The sequence below is a fragment of the Neovison vison genome, chromosome 13 (assembly GCF_020171115.1).
Source record: "Neovison vison isolate M4711 chromosome 13, ASM_NN_V1, whole genome shotgun sequence".
NCBI lineage: Eukaryota > Metazoa > Chordata > Mammalia > Carnivora > Mustelidae > Neogale > Neogale vison.
Window position 1 is genome coordinate 86,705,894 of NC_058103.1, and position 17,754 is coordinate 86,723,647.

A 17,754-nucleotide genomic window follows, 5' to 3' on the forward strand; every position below is an offset into this window, starting at 1 on the left:
TCCCAGGACCCTGAGATCATGACCTGAGCCGAAGGCAGATGCTTAACTGAATGTGCCACCCATGCATCCAAGACACACTCATCCTTGTTCAAGATATTTGAGAGGCTACATTTGTAATCAAGAGTTTGGTGAGCAGATTATCAGAGAAAAGGGCATGAGTTTAAAGGTCATAGAGTAGCTTGATGAAACACCTGTAAACCTATGATTTCTATGAATCAGATGCTGCCAGATTCATGACTCCAGTTCCAGTGGCAGTTGGAGGACTCTGGGGAATCTCTCATTCATAGACTTGTCCCCCAACTACCTACTTATTTCCTATGAATAAACCCTGAAAAAATCTTGCCTATTATTTGCTCCTTTGCTTTCTAATCTTCTTGCTTTCCACTTCCTTCTGTTTGCATATGCTAAGGATGGTGAAGGATGGTTATAAATATGAACAGCAGAGTTCCTCAGAGTTCCCTTTTACATGGTGATAGTTACTTAGCATAACTACGCTGATTGGCTTTGGATACATCTAAAGGCTGGCTATAGCCTCAGTCAAGTTATGTCTACTGATGGTTGGCTAATGCCTTTGGTCACATGTTTCTCTGGGAGAGAGTAACTGGCCTGGAAACTGGAGGTGGAGAGTGGGGGAGGAAGGGTTGCATCTTAGGGAAATGTTAAGCTCTGAAAGATATAAAAAAGACATCTCCATCTTCTTCTATTTTTTTTCCCCCAGTGTGGAGCCCAAAGCAGGGCTCAAACTCACAACCCTGAGATCAAGATCTGAGCTGAGATCAAGTTATACACTTAAATGACAGGGCCACCCAGGCACCCCAAAAGTCATCTTCTTTAAAAAATCTGACATACTCCCTTATCATTCTCTCCTTTATGTACACTGGCCACACTTCTGTCATATCTAATATAACTCTTTTCTGTTATTTGGAAAATTGTCTACCCCTATGGTGCACCTTCCTACATTTAGCTGTGAAGACTCTGGGACCCATACAAACTCTTACCGGTCTTGAATTACCGCTTAACACAAGTCTTAGAACAGAGCAGGTGGTGCTCGGTGTCTATTGACTAAATGAATAAAAGAAAGCCTAACTTGGCTAATGGGACCTGGGTCTCCTGTAAGACTAAGGAAAGTAATCTCCTCCTTCCCCATTCGAGCCGCCGGAGTGCTCTAATTTGGGTAGTAAAGGGATGAAATTTTCAGAAACAAAACACCAACCCAGAGGATTCCCGAGGTGAATTTGCTCAGGTAACCAAGAAAACTCAAAGACCTGGGCAACTGGGCTTCCCTCTCCGAGAAGAGGATGGCCCGAAGGCTCGGTCTCCGGGCGAGGAACGCTCAGGTAAGACGCTAGTGGAACCTGTCTCAGAGAAGGTGGGGGCCGAGGCTTGTGACTCCACTGTATCCCCGCGACAAGTCCCGCCTACCTCTTTTTCTCACTCTGTTCCTCACTTCCTTACCCGGCCGAGCTCCTGTGAGCCAATCCACGCACAGAACATCGCCAGGTTGGGCGGTGGTTGGAGGATTCCCGGGGTCCGTCACTCGGAGACTCCGCCCCCCTATTTCTTCCTACCCTTCGGCGCCGGAACTCAGCCGAGCGTTTGTGAGCTGGTGGGCACGCGTTTGTGGTAGGTGAAGAGGGTCAAGGTGCCCAGCGTTTTAGATCCTCGGCCCCAGGCCCATCCCAGGATACCACGGAGGGACCTCGGGGTCTGACTTCTCCCCTCCAGCCAGATTGTGAGTCCAGAATGACTGAGCCCCGGGTCTGAACGCCAGGATTCCCTGCGCCGTACTGGACTTCCTAGGGAGGAGGGAGAAAGGACCCGGGCCCCGGTGCGAGGAAAGTTTTGGTTTGGGTGGGTTCAAACGACTTCGGGGTGGGGATGGAGGTTTATCGTGGACCCTGGCATCAGTTCTTCCAGGGCTGCTGTGACTTATTTGTCCCCTCTTCTTGGCGCCTGCTTTGCCTGAACTGTCACTCCTGGAATTATTCAGACCTTCCCTCAGGCAGCCTTCCTAATCTAAAAGGTCCTCCTGAAAAGAAGGTGTCAACCATTTTGTTAAGACTAGATAATTTTGAAAGCCCCAGGCGGTGTGGTATTGGATAAGAACGTGGATTTTGGAGTGGCACAGGTCTGGTTTCCAGTCAAGGAATCACCATATATCAGCAAGGGACCCTTGACTAGTTACCCTTCTGATCCTCAGTTCCTTCATTGTAAACTGATGGAAATGTCTCTTCCAGTGTTTCTGCCTATTAAAATAAGAACTTATAAAATAAGAATAAGGTATATAGTCCAGCTTTTCTACATGTAATGAGCAGATGGAGTTTTGCTTATGACATTTCTTACAGTTTTCACCAAGAAGCATTTTTATTATCCTCGTGTATTTGGAACTCTGCAAGGCCTTTAGTCTGTGTCCTATTGAAAACAGAATTTAATTGGCTTAGGACAGGATGGAGATCTTTGGAAAGAAGTGCAGCATGGTTGTCTCCACTGGGAATGTCTTAGAAGTGTGTGTGTGTGTGTGATGAATTATATAACATAAAATTGCCATTTTAACCATATTTAGATGTGCAGTTCAGTGACACATTTGGTTGTGCAACCATCTCGATCATCCATCTCTAGAACTTCCCAAACTAAACTCTGTACCCATGAAAAAGTAACTCCCATACCCTCCTCTGCCAAACCCCTGGCAACCACCATTCTATTTTACAACTCTATGAATTTGACTGTAGGTACTTCATTTAAGTGGAATCATTCATTATTTGTCCTTTTGTGTCTGACTTGTAGGCATTTCATTTTGAAAAAGAAACTTCGTTATGAAAACAACTTGAGTGCAGAGCCAGAAGAGGAATCAGATTACCCTTTTGTCATCTTTATATTTGCAACATAGGAATCTAATAAAAGACATTTTAAGTTTAGAGAAACTTCTTAGAAGCCTATAACCTTCTTTCGCTGGGTGAACAAATATCTGAGTACTGCATACTTATAATATATCCTTAAAGCCAGTCCTTCATGTTTTTCAGCTCAGATTCCAAATGAAAATGTTTGAGAACATTGACTCTACAGCCACAAGATCTGGCCCTGATCTTTGGGCTGAAATCTGTTCCTGTCTACCAAATCCTGACCAAGAAGATGGTGCCAGCAATGCTTTCTCAGACTCCTTTATGGATTCTTACCCTGCAGGCACAGGCCAAAGGGAGGCCCCAGAGTTTGCTGTTCAGCCGGCTACAAAGCCTTGGGCTCCCTTGCAGGATTCAGAAGCGTATTTAGCAACTCTAGGTAAGTTAGATGACTTTGTTTTTTTGTTTTTTTTTAATCAGAAGTCGGTGGTTTTAAGGAAGCATGTTGACATGTGGAAGTTCAGTTTCATCACCTGGTTTCTATTCTTTTTTTAAAGATTTTTAGTTTATTTATTTGAGAGAGAGCAAGAGAGTACAAGAGCCACAGGTGGGTGAGGGGGAGAAGGCGGCTCCCCGCGGAGCAGAGAGCCCATGGTGGGGAACTTGGGGCTTGGCTCAGATCTCTGAGATCATGACCTGAGCCAAAGGCAGACTCTTAACCTAACCGACTAAGCCATCCAGGCGCCCCTCTATTATTATTATTTTTTGTCCCCACCACATGTATTTGTTAGATGTAATTCTAAGGGGGTGTTTCGGGTTGGCTGTTGGGAAGGAGCACCCTTTACCTTTTTTTTTTTTTTTAAGATTTTATTTATTTATTTATTTTTTTTTAAAAAGATTTTATTTATTTATTTGACAGAAAGAGATCACAGTAGGCAGAGAGGCAGGCAGAGAGAGGGAAGGGAAGCAGGCCCCTGCTGAGCAGAGAGCCCGATGTGGGACTCGATCCCAGGACCCTGAGATCATGACCTGAGCCGAAGGCAGCGGCTTAACCCACTGAGCCACCCAGGCGCCCAAGATTTTATTTTTTAAGTAATCTCTACACCCAATGTGGGGCTTGAACGTACAACCCTGAGATCAAGAGTTGCATGCTCTACTGACTAAGCTAGTCAGGCACCCCAGGGGCACCCTTTTCCTTGTATATCCCTTTAAACAGTCTTTTTGCCTCCTGCCTCTGTTTCATCTGAATTCTGCTTCATTTCTTAGCATCCTATGGAACCCTCTTGCCTATTATCGGTTGCCCATATATTCAGATAACTCAGAAGTGTCAAACATTATGCCATCCTGAAAGAAAAGGTCCCCAGAGCTGCACATGGATTTCTGATGAAACTCTTATTTTGAAAAACTACTGTATGAAAAAACTATAATATTAAATGGATTGATTGTTGGAGTGGGAGCATGCTGACATAAAATCATTCTACCTCTTGTTAGTCATTTAGTTCTTCTTTAGTCATTTAATTTTTAAAATATTTCCTCAAATAGCTGTCTTGTGTTAGTATTTAAGTGTTAGTATTTAGAGAGACTCCGAATATAGGAAAGAGAGTCAGATTGTCCCATGCAAGGGGAAAGAAATGTATCAGTTTAGGGAAGTGATTGCTTTAGAATTGTGGTATCCTTTTATTATTAAAAACCCATGAGGCCCATCTATGTGTCACAAAACCAAACCTGGGAATAATCATTTGAGGAAGGAAAGGCAATTTAGGAAGAAGCTTTTGAGGAAGGGCAGAAAGAATCAGAATAGAGTTTACATGATCTCTAAGAAATACCTTGGAAAAACAAAAGGAGTTTTGTTAATGATGTACTGGAGGAAAAAGATGTGGGAAAAATACAAGTGGAATGATGGATAATAAGAAACATCCAGGTGTAATGTGAAATTTTTCTGGAAGCCACCAAAGTTAGGATAGTAATACTTGCAGTTGTGGCCAAGGAGGTTGACAATTCTGTTCTGTGGCAGTCAGAATATCTGTTTAATGATAATAAGGAGAAGCAGCAGCAACAGTCTAAGAAAGCTGGAGAACCAGATCCTGTGGCTTGTTGGTACTCTGTGCCCAGGGGTTGTAAGAAACTTTCTTGGATTTGGATTTGGTGATGATTTGATTGGTGAAGACTGGTTCGGAAGGTTAAAACTCCACAGATCTTAGGGCATCTGGGTTGCTCAGTGAGTTCAAGCCTCTGCCTTCTGCTTCGGTCATGATCCCAGGGTCCTAGGATCAAGCCCTGCATCTGGCTCTCTGCTCAGCAGGGAGTCTGCTCTCTCCAACCCTGCCTGTCAAATAAATAAACATCTTTAAAAAACAAAAAACAAAAAAAACTCCACACATCTTTTCTAAAATCAGTTAAGAAGATGATTAAGGGGCAACTGGCTGCCTAATCAGTAGATCCTGGCTCTTGATCTCAGGGTTGTAAATTTGAGCTCCACATGGAGGTAGAGATTACTTTAAGATGTTAAAAAAAATTTTTTTTAAAAAAGATGATTAAAATTTCATTCTCTGGGGGCACCTGGGTGGCTCAGTCAGTTAAGCATCTGCCTTCATGGGGATAAAAATATATGTTTATAAAAAATAAAAATTTAAAAAAAAAAAAAAGCATCTGCCTTCAGCTCAGGTCATGATCTAATCCTGGGGTCCTGGGATCAAGCCCCATGTCCTCCCTCTCCCCCTGCCACTCCCAGGCTTGTGCTCTCTTCCTTTCAAATAAAATCTTTTTTTTTTTTTTTTTTTAAAGATTTATTTATTTATTTATTTATTTGACAGAGAGAGATTACAAGTAGGCAGAGAGGCAGGCAGAGAGAGAGAGAGGAGGAAGCAGGCTCCCTGCAGAGCAGAGAGCCCGATGCGGGACTCGATCCCAGGACCCTGAGATCATGACCTGAGCCGAAGGCAGCGGCTTAAACCCACTGAGCCACCCAGGCGCCCTCAAATAAAATCTTTAAGAAAAATTTTCATTCTAAGGGTGTCTGGGTGACTCAGTTGTTAAGCCTCTACCTTCGGCTCAGGTTATGATCCCAGAATCCTGGGATCGAGCCCTGCATCAGGCTCCCTGCTCGGCGGGAGGCCTGATTCTCCCTTTTCCACTCCCCCTGCTTGTGTTCCCTCTCTCACTGTGTCTCTGTCAAATAAATAAAATCCTAAGAAAAAAAAAAGTTCATTCTCTGAAGGATAAGAGCCATTTCTTTGCATGTGACAGAATCTGGGAGACAGTAGCAGGCAGGCTGGGAGTATGCAGGGGTGCCTCTTTCTGCCTGTAGAATTTAGATCACACCTAATTAGGGACTGAGCACACTCAGAGAGGGGAAGACTTTTTCTTTTTTTTCTTTGACAGACAAAGATCACAAGTAGGCAGAGAGGCAGGCAGAGAGAGAGGAAGAAGCAGGCTCCCTGCTGAGTGGAGTGCCCGATGCGGGGCTTGCTCCCAGGACCCTGGGACCATGATCTGAGCCGAAGGCAGAGGCTTTAACCCACTGAGCCACCCAGGCGCCCCATGTTGGGGGAAGGGGAGACTTTTTCAAGCCCCAAAGAGTACCTTCCACCTTTAGAACCAAGGCAAGACAATAAAATGATTGTTTTTATTCCCAGGTAGACCTGAATCAAAAAGAATGTGGGGCACCTGGGTGGATTAGTTTGAGCATTCCACTCGTGATTTTTGTCAAGGTCATGACCCCAGGGTCATGAGATTGAGCCCCTGATTGGGCTCTGCACTTGGCAGGGAATCTGCTTGAGGGTCTCTCTTTACCTTTCCTTCTGCTACCCGCCCCATGCCTATGTATGCTCTTTCTCAAGAAAATAAATAAATCTTTAAAAAAAGAAATAAAAAAGACTCCACTATGAGCAGCAATTAAAAACTTAGCCAGCTCTGAACCATGAGAGACTATGGACTCTGAAAAACAATCTGAGGGGTTTGAAGTGGCGGGGGGGTGGGAGGTTGGGGTACCAGGTGGTGGGTATTATAGAGGGCACAGCTTGCATGGAGCACTGGGTGTGGTGAAAAAATAATGAATACTGTTTTTCTGAAAATAAATAAATTGGAAAAAAAAAACAAACTTAGCCAGCTCAATGTAAGATCCATGTAATTCTTTTCACATCCTCAAGAAGGCAAAAACTCAAATATTTAACATTTATCAAGTACAGATTTTTTTGCATGGGTGAGCTCCTAGTGGTAACTTGCAGCAACTAAAGGCACTTTCTGTTTTGATATGTGGGTGCTAACTGATGTGGCTTGTTTAGCAATGAAAACAGAATTGCAAATCATAAAGTTTCAGTTGGGTCTGGGCTTGATATTCCCCCCGCCCTTCCAAAAGGCCATCATTTACCCATTCATTATCATTGACGGCAAGACTACATTAAAGGAGAAGGCAAATGGTGATCCCCTTCCTTCTATCCTTTAGTTGTTCCTAAATTACACTTAAAATGCAAAGGCGAGTAATTAAACATCTATCATCAGGAAGCCATGTAGACCACTCTCACTGGGATTGCAAGATGTTTGTTTTTATTAGGTTCCAACATCCAGGCCACAAGTTGAGTAACTTTTAGAAATGTTGGGAGATTGCCTTCTTTAATCAAGAATTTAATCACTGATAGAGATTTTAAAGGTCTTTTCTTATTGAGTTCTCATCAAGTCAATTTTAGTGTGTAATGAACCATTGGATCTTTCATCATTTTCTCTAATTCTTTCTCATGAGATTTGGAAACTACTTCTTGTCATTATAAGAGAAAGAAAAACCATTAACTCCTCAGAGAGACTATTTTCAAGGAGTTGACACATGTCAAGCCAGGGAAAACAAGTAATGCCTTGGAGAGATACCTGCTGGCTTCTGCGATTTCAAAGAAAACGTGCCATTGATTTATTTATGAAAGCCTATGGCCTTTTTCCTTTCTGGGTTTAAAAATGTATTTAATACAATACAGAATTAAGACATGGTGAAGGAAAAAGAAAAATGTATATTTCCCTTTACCTGTCCTTAAAAAAAATGGGCTCTTTTGCAGGGAGTGTGGATGTACTCATTAGTGAGAGAAATTTTAAGTTGTCACCTTGCATTTTATTTTTTTTTTTTAAGATTTTATTTATTCATTAGAGAGAGAGAGAGAGAGACAGAGTACAAGCAAGGGGAGAGGCAGAGGCAGAGGGAGAGGGAGATACAGACTCCCTGCTGAGCTGGGAGCCTGACTTGGGGCTTGATCCCAAGACCTGGAGATCACTACCTAAGCTGAAGGCAGACACTTAACCGTCTGAACCACCCAGATGCCCCTGTCACCTTGCCTTTCAGATTTAGTTTTATTTCGTATTCACTTTCCTTGTTAAGCTGCTTTCTCCTCTTCTCTTTAGAGAAGAAGCTGAAAAGAATCAAAGGTTTAAATCAGGAAGTGACTTCCAAGGACATGCTTCGAACCTTGGCCCAAGCCAAGAAGGAATGCTGGGATCGGTTCCTGCAGGAGAAGTTAGCATCAGAATTCTTTGTGGATGGACTTGATTCTGATGAGAGGTAATTGGTTCTCAGTCCAGTTCCAGGTGACAGCATTGCATTGGGGACATTTCTGTTTCTCTAAACAATTCGGGGAGAGTGACATTTGAGTCCAGATACTGGTTGATATCAATATCAGCTTTTCTAAGCTCAAAATCGTCCTTTTGACGGATGCTCTATTTGCTTAGTCCAGGAGCAGGTGTTGATAATTATTATTTTTGCAAAAGAGTAAATACTCCGCCTATATCTAGATCACAGATTGAACAGAATTGAGGAGAAAGCACGGTCTTCATTCCTAAGTACACAGCATGCTTAAGAAAGTTGTAACAATCAACAACTGGAACTGTGTCTTACCTGACTCGCCATCGCCTTAGAGAGTTCCTGTCATATCGCAGGCATTCAAATTAGTGTAGACTAAATGAATTAATTTCTTAAGCATCTACTGTGTGAAGGCACTACTCATGACGTTATGGGGCTGAGGGTGCTGGGGTGGCAGGGAGATGTAAGGAAGTTTTAGTATCCCTCCCCCATTTTTTTTTTTTTGGTCCCCACAACTATTTGGGGAGAGACAACAAATTTTTATAAAGACATACTTAACAAAATAAGGCAGCATAAGAAAAGAGCCGGGTGAGTTGAAGTGACAGAACATGCTTTGGGAGTTGAGAGACTCTTGAGCTCCCTGTGGGCTCTGGTGTTTGTGCCAGAGAAGAAGGTAGGACTTGAGGAGTATCTGCAGATGGGCTGAATGCAGAGAGGAGGAGAGGGCTTTCTGTCGCAAAGAGAGGAACAGTGCTCGACACCTGAGAAAGAGGCTCTGCCACTTCCTGGTTGTATGTTCTTGAGAAAGTAACCTGGGTGTGCCTCAGTTTCCTGCTCTGTAAAGCGGGAATAGTAGCTCTTCCCTCATCATGCTGTTGGGAGTGTTAAAGGAGTAACAGTGTCTCAAGTGCTTAGAACAGACCGGGCACCTGGTAAGTACAATGTAAATGTTAGCCATGAGTGTTAGTCCTACTGGACTTTTAAAGTTCAGTAAGAAATTATTCAGAATAAAAAATTGGTGAGGGAAGTAAAAGCCTGAATGTTAACAAAAGGTCTTAGGGAAACATCACCTAAGTTTGCAACACATCGTTAACACTGACTTAACATTAAGTCCCATGATGTCAGATAAAACAGCTGCTGAAGTCGGGGACTGTAGGTGAATAAAACTTGATAGTTACATTTTACTTTTCAACATACAGAGCATTTTCACTTACATTGTCTTAAATACTGCATCATTGTGCCCCCAGATTCTTCAGAAATTAATGTGGCATCTAAAGTCAGCCCAACTACCTACCTTCTGAGGGTTCAGAAAATCATACACATTTTGCTCTTTTCTGTCTCTGAAGACTCAACTGGGCCTTAAACTCCACCAAACACAAGAGACTTGAAGATGTACACATTCCCAACCCATCGATCATTTGGTATTCTATTCTCTCTCTCCTTGAATGTTTGCCTCCTTTCCAGTTCTGAGAAAAAAAGACAAAATTTGCTCCTGCACAATTCTCAAGTAGGAATTATTCTTTTGAAAGCAGATCAGCACCAAGGCTCGAGTTAATGTTTCTGTGTGTCTGTCAATACCTTACAATGATGCGAAGATGTTCCCTTTTCTGTAGAAGCAACTGAAACAATTCTGTGAAAAGCATGGGAGATGAAGATGAAATGCTCCTGGAGTGCCCTGGGCCCCTGAGCTGTGGGCATCCGTTCCCCTGAGCCGCTGTCTGTAGGAACACTTCTTTCTATGAGTGTTAGAACAAGTGCATCAGAAACAGTAGATAGGCATTTATTTGTAGATTTCAAAGTTTATTTTTTAAACAGAGGCCATCTTGTAGTAGAACCTTGTGATTCTTCACATATGTGAAGGCCACAGGTAGGTGACTCTCCTCATGGCCATGCCTTTGGCAAGGAGTAATGGGCTGAGAAATCCTCCTATCACACGATTCTGCCATTTTAGTTGTCTGAAACCAGCTGGTGATGGCTTGACCTGTTGGATTAAGACTTTGGGCTGCTGAAGAGCATAGAATAAGGTTTCCATTATTTGTCATCATTTATAGTTTACTATGTTTATCTCGTAAGCATTAGAGTGGAGGGTCTTGGGTACTTTAGGAAGGCGAGAGGGGACCCTTCCCCCCCTCCTCACAGATCCAAACCCAAAAAGAGCCCTCTGGCACAGTGGCTATTTCTCTGTGGGAGAAATTGCAATGCAGATGTTTTTATCTTGGGGACTTGCTATAGGATGAAGTAAACAAACAAGAAATCCCCACAAAAATGATGCTTTGTGCAGCTAACTGCTTTAAGTATAATGGACTCAGAGTGCCTCAGGTATGGGAGATTTCAAGATGCTCGCTAATAATTTGGCATTTATTTAAATGTTTCCTCCCTTGGACAATTCCCTCTCTGGTTTTAAGGGAAAAAAGACAGGACGGAGGCATAAGCTCTTCTCCAGCTGTTCTTGCCAGGCCTTCAGAGGCTGTGCATTTGAAGGGGGCCTGGTGCTGCTTATAGCCAGTGCCCACTAGGGGGTAAATTATGCCGCTGAGCTGCCAGGATGCACAGCTGTCAGAGGGGTATCGTCATCCATCTCCCCCCCCCCCCCCCCCCCGTCCCCTCTTAGCAGTGAAAAACAATTGTAGAAAGAAATTGTTGGTGGGCGGGAAGGCAGCATTTGAGTAACTGAGATAATCATTAAGTAATTAATCAGCCGGGTCTGACGCAGCCGCCCTATCCTCCTGCTCTCTCCTAGCACCTTGGAACATTTCAAGAGGTGGCTCCAGCCAGATAAAGTAGCCATCAGTACAGAGGAGGTCCAGTATCTGATTCCTCCAGAGTCCCAGGTTGAGAAGCCAGCGGCTGGGGACAAGCCAGCAGCAGCGGAACAATAAGTTACACACACACACACTGAGCAGCTGTCTTGGGTCCAGAGGGAACAGCAGAGAGCTCGGTGGAGCAGCAAGGAGAAATCTAGGGAGGGGGGGAAGCCCACCCTCCCACTCAACAAAGCAAACAGCTGTGGGCCCCCAAGGACTTGGGGCTGGCGTGTGTGACTGTCGGATAAAGTGACCGCCCCAGTGCATGCTGGATCAACATACTGCTTTCCTCTGGGTCTCACAGCTTGCCTGAGCTCTGTCGATGCAGGTGAGAAGTCCACTAAGACTCTAGCGAAGCAGCAAGTATGAAAGTACTTGGAGAAACCAATACCCTTGGGTTTAATATATAAGCTAAGTAAGCCATATTTTTTCTTCCCTCTTCTGGATGTTCCTGCCTGCATTCTGAGCATTCCCTTGGTTAACTGTCAGGGGTGAGTGGGGCCAAGGAGAATCAAGTCTGCCTCCTTGGGAACCACAGCCCACGTGGGGCTTCTCAAAGTTTGTAATAAATATAGGGACTTGAGGAAAAGAGGCTGCGCTTTTCACTTTTCTCGGGTCTGGTTTGTTCTTTGTGGAGAAAATGGGCAAAAGTGTGAAAACTTAGGTGTTTGTGTGTACGTGTCTATTTTTGATTTCATGCATGGTTTCTCCCCTAACTTCCTCTTGCACTTAAAAAGGGCCAGGCTTCAAATTAGACTTATAAATATGTTGTTGGTATTTGACACCACTCCTGAATAGTTCCAAGCTCACTTGTGGCAGTCCGTTTTCCTGACTGAGCCTGTGTTTCCCTCCTTTATAGTGGTCTTGTTTAGCCTGTGTTGTCCGTATAAAACTTTCCGCATGAGAATAGTCGTGTGTGTGGTTCTCTCGACCTGCTTCCCCCACCTAGAGAGATGCTCCCAGGCAGTGGGGAGGTAAAGACAAGTGAACGATGATGTAAGAGAGCAGATTACCTTTGCCAGCCTTCTATTTTTAACATGCATCCTCCGACAAGGCAGACCTTGGTGCTCTGAGGGTGGGATTCTGTGGCCAGGATTCTGTGGCTGTGGCTCCATGGAGCTTCTTCCTGGGTAATAGGTTTCAAGTCCCTAATGACAAGCAGGACAACCCCCAAATCTGCAGAGAACACGTGCCCATATCTAAATCAAGTATTTGCTTTGAAAGGACAGGAATCAACCAGGTAGTTTGACAAACTTGCTGAATTATATAAATTTGGGGAGATATATTCTTTTTTTTTAATTGATTGTCTTAGTTTTATTCCTCCTGCTTTTTAATAGTAGGATTCCTTTGACATAGAGAGTGACCCTTTGTGTTCCCCAGACACTTTGAGGAAGCCAGACACTGACAGTCACCTGGCCCTGGACTTGCAGGTTGCCATCCCCGCCCGGGGTTCAGGTGCTAGACCACACTCTTCCTACAGGGCCATCTGATGGCTTTCAGGTGGATGGATAGATTTTTTTTTTTAAAGACTGAGTTTTCTTCTCCCTGCATGATAAACAAAAATTACTCTCTTCTCAATTGTTTTTAAGAGAAAAAGAGGTAAGGTCTCAAAACCCTTTCTGAAGAGCAGCCCATCATCAGACAGAGAATGTATCCATACCAGAAAATAGTGTTTCTGTAATTCAGGTGAGATTCTAGCTTTGCCTTTTCCCTACCTCCCATTTTCTACCTAGGAAACACATATTAGTGTGAGAAGGTGGAGAATTGAGTTAGAGGAACCGAAAAGGTACTTTGGGACTGGAAGGGTTTTAGCCCCATGTGAAAACCTGTGTGGGGTATGGGACAAAGTTCCCAGATCTAAGGCTCCCTGCTCACCTATCTTTTTAGTAGAGGCAGACTGCCACAGAAGGGAGTCCAGTGAGTTGCAATTCTGATTTCTGATTGGCTTAGAAGTGACAACCTAAGTGATCGCTTTTTTGGGGGATGGGGGAGCAGGCTCCATGCCGAGCTTGGGGCTTGAACCCAAGGTCCTGAGATCAAGATCTGAGCTGAAATTTAGAGCCAGATGCTTAACCAGCTGAGCCACCAGGTGCCCGGTGATGGTTCTCAAAAAAAGTGAAGCACCATTTACCAAAAAAAAAAATTTGATATTAGCTCCCCAAACTGACTTACTATAATACAGACTTAACTTAGCTATTGAAATGGTACTAAACTTGAATCCGAGTCTTGAGTGCTATCTTTACTGCCTTGTGGTTTACCGTGTGATACAAATAAGTCAAATGACCTCTTTGTGTTCATTTCCCTTTTAGAAATTGGACTAACCATAGGAAAAATTGTATTGACCAGAAATGCTGATTCATTTCCTTTGACCCCGGCAATTCCAAAGGAGCTCCAGTTAGCACTTTCCCAAATCAGTAAAATTTGAGTTGAGAGGGCTTTTCTTATTACCCCAAGTGAAACACAGCAAACAGAGCAATATTTAATGCTAACCCTTAGAGCCAAGTAAGGACAATTACCAGTAGGGCAAAGCAGAAATGATTTCGTATACCCAAAGAAGTCTGGGTTAGAGCCAGGGAGATAAACTAAGTGACGGGTGACCACCACTGTTCTCTCTTGGCACATGGTGCTCATCACCCAGGGGTTGGTAAGATCGGTGCTGGAATAGCACAGACTTGTGTCCAGTCCTGTTCCAGAAATAGGCTCTGGATGTAGGCACAGAAAGTAAAGAAACAACCCACCAGCTGTTGCCAAGCTGTGTCCCTCCCAGGCAGGCCTGCCCACCAGGACTATCACTGGAGGAAACACCCTGAAGCCACTCCCTGGCCCTGCCTTGGAGTCATTCCCCAAGGTTGAGAAAAGCTGCAGCCACAGGAAGCAGACATTTTCCTGAAAATTCCAAGACACTCCACCCAGCTTTGGCCCTACTTGAGTTAGAAGATTCAAGATGGGACACTGCAATGGCAGTCTTCGGTGTGTGGGAGAGCTGTGTACTTGAACCCAGAAGTGGGTTACTGAAGGCATAGATTCATTTGCCTAGGCCATATTTGTTGAGCCCCTGCACGGTGCATCATGGTGAACAGAGCAAAACCACACCTTCCCATGTGGAATGGTGGAGGGAGTGAGATGGCCTAGCTGATTAGCACTGTAATCGCTTGGGCTGCAGAATCAAGGCATTAGCATAGCTGCTTTAGAGCATGTGCCAGGAGCTATGAGACCCCTAGGCCAGTCAGGGTGGGAGGCAGGAGAGAGGCTGTGTTAGGGAAGCTGAGTCCAGAAAAAATGGGTAGTGGTCAGACTGTGAGAATGGAGGGAGAGGAACATGGGGGCATAGTCAAGTCCCAGAAGAGGAAAACGGCATGTACATAGGCCTAAAGGCAGAAGAAGGTATAGAGACTGGAAAGTAGTTCAGTATAGTTGGGGTCATAAAGGACAAAGGAGGAATCATCAAAAGATGAGGTTGGAAACTAAGAAACAAGGTCAGGTGTGAAGGGCTTTGTAAGCCATGTTAAGGAGCTTGGATTTCATTGGGGCAAGAAGGAGCTATTGGGTTCATTTTTTTTTTTTTTTTTTAAGATTTTATTACTTGAGGGAAGAGGGAGCAGAGGGAGAGGGACAACCAGATTCCACGCCAAGTGCAGAGCCCGATGTGGGACTTGATCCCACGACCCCGAAATAAGGACCAGAGCCGAAATCAAGAGTGGAATGCTTAACCCACTGAGCCATCCAGGTGCCCAACTAATGGCCAACTTTTAAGAGGAGCAGTAAAAGGATCGGATTTGGATTGGAAAGACGGTTAGGGCTGCCATGGACACCACATAATTAAGTTGATTAGGGAAGCACAGATTCACATTTGGCAATGGTATGTCCAAATGAATAATGCAATTAGGTGGCTTATAGTTTTCCCTTATTTATATTTTCTAGCTTAATTTCTTTGAAGTTACTGTTTCACTGTTACAGAACAAATAGAATCCTGTTTGGCAGATTGCAAAGACTGACCTGTCAATCTCATCCCATCCTTTCATCCTACAGTACAGACACTCCTCACTTGGGACACTGGGTCAGTGTTCCCTCCCACTCTGTCTACTTGTGCTGTCTCTCTATCTACTTCTGTGTCTCTCTGTGTCAAATAAATAAATAAAATCTTAAAACAAAACAAAACAAAAAGACAGCATGCAAGAAAGAGGTGGCTGATGACACATGAGTAAGAGGAAACCAACAAAAAATTTACCAAGTTAAAAGGCTACACGTGGGCTTACATGTCAGTTTCGAATAGCTGGAGACTATTCCAGACACGGGAGAGTTGTACTCACGGTAAGCTTTCTTCCATAGGCCTTCCTCTGAGGTTCTGAGGAAAAGTGGGAGCAGGGCAGGAGATGGGGGAGGGCTTTCCTCCTCCAAGGTGGTAGTGCCAGCACACAGGACTTGGTAAGGCAGCTGCTGAGGGAAGGCAAAAAGCCTCAGCTGCTTCTGCAATCCTCTTATAAACCAAAGCCTTAAGCCCCTGGGGAAGGGGCAACGAAGTCTTGCTTCGGGGGAGTGATAAAAGCAAAACTCACCTGCTTCTGGGTGAGGAGTCAAAACCTTTTGAACGGGAGCAAAATCCCTCTATCCCAACAGGAAAGCAGGAAACAATCATGGGCTGAAGATTCAAGCAAGGGTCTGATCTCCCTTGGATGATCAGGATCCAAGGATGGATGGGTGGGGGGGGGGGAGGGCAAGAAACTTGGGCCACCCCAAACCAACCACAGATATAAGGCAGAATTTGGCTTTCAGAGGGAGTGGGGAGAAAGCCTCACTCTTGCCCTTGGGATGTTGTCTAAGACTAAAGCAGAACCTGGATAAAAGACACACACATCCTCAGCCCACACCCACTGCGTGTCCTGCCCCTTCAGGAGCCTACCAGCAGCTGGCAAGCAACAGCGGTCCATTGCTGATGGAGGGGCAGGCATGTGGGGATGGCTGAGAAGCTGAGGGCAGAGCAGGAGCCCAGAAAAACCCTCTGACACCCCAGTCCCTACTCTAAGCAGCCCACTACCGAGGAATTCAAAGACTGACATACGGAGGTAATGGTGGGAACGACAAACCCCAAACCCTACCTGACTCCTAACTCGACTGATGGAACCCCACAGACCAACCGAAGAGGCACGCCCACTTCCAGCCATAAATACCATTTACCTCAGTCTCTGCTCTTTACACAGGATGGGTATTCAGTACAAATTTATGAAACATACATGAAAAGGCAAGAAAGAAAAAAAAAAACCCAAACCATCGTCAAAAGATAAATCAACAGAACCAGACTCCCAGATGACAGATTTTGGAACTATTGTGTAGGGACCTTAAAATAATAGTGACTAATATGTTAATGGGTCTAGTGAGAAAGGGTGGGCAACTTGCAGGAACATATGGAGAGTCTCGGCAGAGACATGGAAACTATTAAGAAAGTTAGATGGAAATGCTAGCAATAAAAAACTTGGTATCAGAGATGAATTCCTTCAACAAGATATTCCATAGGCAGGCACAGCTGAGGAAAAAAGCAATGAACTTGAGAAAGGTCAATAGAAATCATCCAAGCAGAAACACAAAGACAAAAAGGAGTAGGAGTAAGAAAAGAAAAAAGAAAACCAAGCCTCCGAGATTGGCGGGAAAATACTAAACAGTCTAATATATGCACCATTTGAGTCCCAGAAAGTGAAGAAGGAGCGCATGGGGCAGAACTATTTGAAGAGATGATGGTTACAACATGAATAAGGATGTGGCACTGAAGGCACAGAGAGATGGATGTGGGAAGCATGAAGGGAAGAGCCACCAGAACTTGGCATCCGAGTGGAAGGAAGCGTGAGGGAATAAGAAGGGGGAGCATGGGGCGCCTGGGTGGCTCAGTGGGTTAAGCCTCTGCCTTCGGCTCAGGTCATGATCCCAGGGTTCTGGGATCGAGCCCCACATTGGGCTTTCTGCTTAGCGGGGAGCCTGCTTCTCCTCTCTCTCTGCCTGCCTCTCTGCCTACTTGTGATCTCTGTCTGTTAAATAATTAAATAAAATCTTAAAAAAAAAAAAAAGAAGGGGGAGCATGGCACTTGGGTTTGTTAGTGGCAGGTGGTTAGCAAGTGGTGGTGCAGGGATGGCCAGCCTGGCTTAGCCCTCTGCAGAGCCTGTGCTCCGTGGGTGGGCAGACTGGAGCGACACTGGGTGGACCTCTGCTTCTTTATGCCCCACCCACCCCTGGGAGGCTGTGCTAAGGGTCGGTGCACTGGCTGCCGTAAGTCAACTTGTGGCCTTTCCCCACCCACCTATCCCAAGTGCTTCATGTCACAGATTGTTCTGAGGTAAAGGTCTTCTCTTCCAAGGTGGGCTTTCCTCTCTTTATGCTGACCTGATCCACTTAAAAAAAAAAAAAATCAGTTCTTTTGCAGAGAAGCAAGGAGGGAGGACGCAGCGGTGGGTGAGAGGGATGGGAGTGCACAGGAAAAGAAAATGGGCTCTGCAGAGTTTACGAGAATTTTATTATTATCATCCCCCCTTTTTTAGAACTAGGCTCCACACCCAACATGAGGCTTGA

At 44.6% G+C, this 17,754-nt stretch overlaps 1 protein-coding gene across 5 annotated transcripts; it reads left to right on the top strand.

Annotated features, from left to right (window-relative positions):
• The first annotated feature begins 1,581 nt into the window (after positions 1-1,581).
• On the top strand, positions 1,582-11,787 carry CCDC32 (coiled-coil domain containing 32). Of its 5 annotated transcripts, none has more exons than XM_044230216.1 (4): positions 1,582-1,732; positions 3,021-3,276; positions 8,220-8,376; positions 11,135-11,787. In XM_044230216.1, exons 2-4 carry the CDS (start codon positions 3,033-3,035, stop codon positions 11,271-11,273), a joined length of 540 nt encoding a protein of 179 aa, XP_044086151.1. In that variant the 5' UTR covers positions 1,582-1,732; positions 3,021-3,032; the 3' UTR covers positions 11,274-11,787. The 5 variants fall into 5 exon arrangements, with proteins under 5 accessions (XP_044086151.1, XP_044086152.1, XP_044086150.1 ...); XM_044230217.1 differs by having other exon boundaries at positions 3,026-3,276; XM_044230215.1 differs by having other exon boundaries at positions 1,582-1,623.
• The last annotated feature ends 5,967 nt before the right edge of the window (positions 11,788-17,754 follow it).

Coding starts and splice junctions, on each gene's coding strand:
- CCDC32 (XM_044230216.1), top strand. CDS start 3,033: ATGAAAATGTTTGAGAACATTGACTCTACAGCCACAAGATCTGGCCCT. Junction 3,277..8,219: donor AGCGTATTTAGCAACTCTAG/GTAAGTTAGATG, acceptor TCTTCTCTTTAG/AGAAGAAGCTGAAAAGAATC. Junction 8,377..11,134: donor GGACTTGATTCTGATGAGAG/GTAATTGGTTCT, acceptor GCTCTCTCCTAG/CACCTTGGAACATTTCAAGA.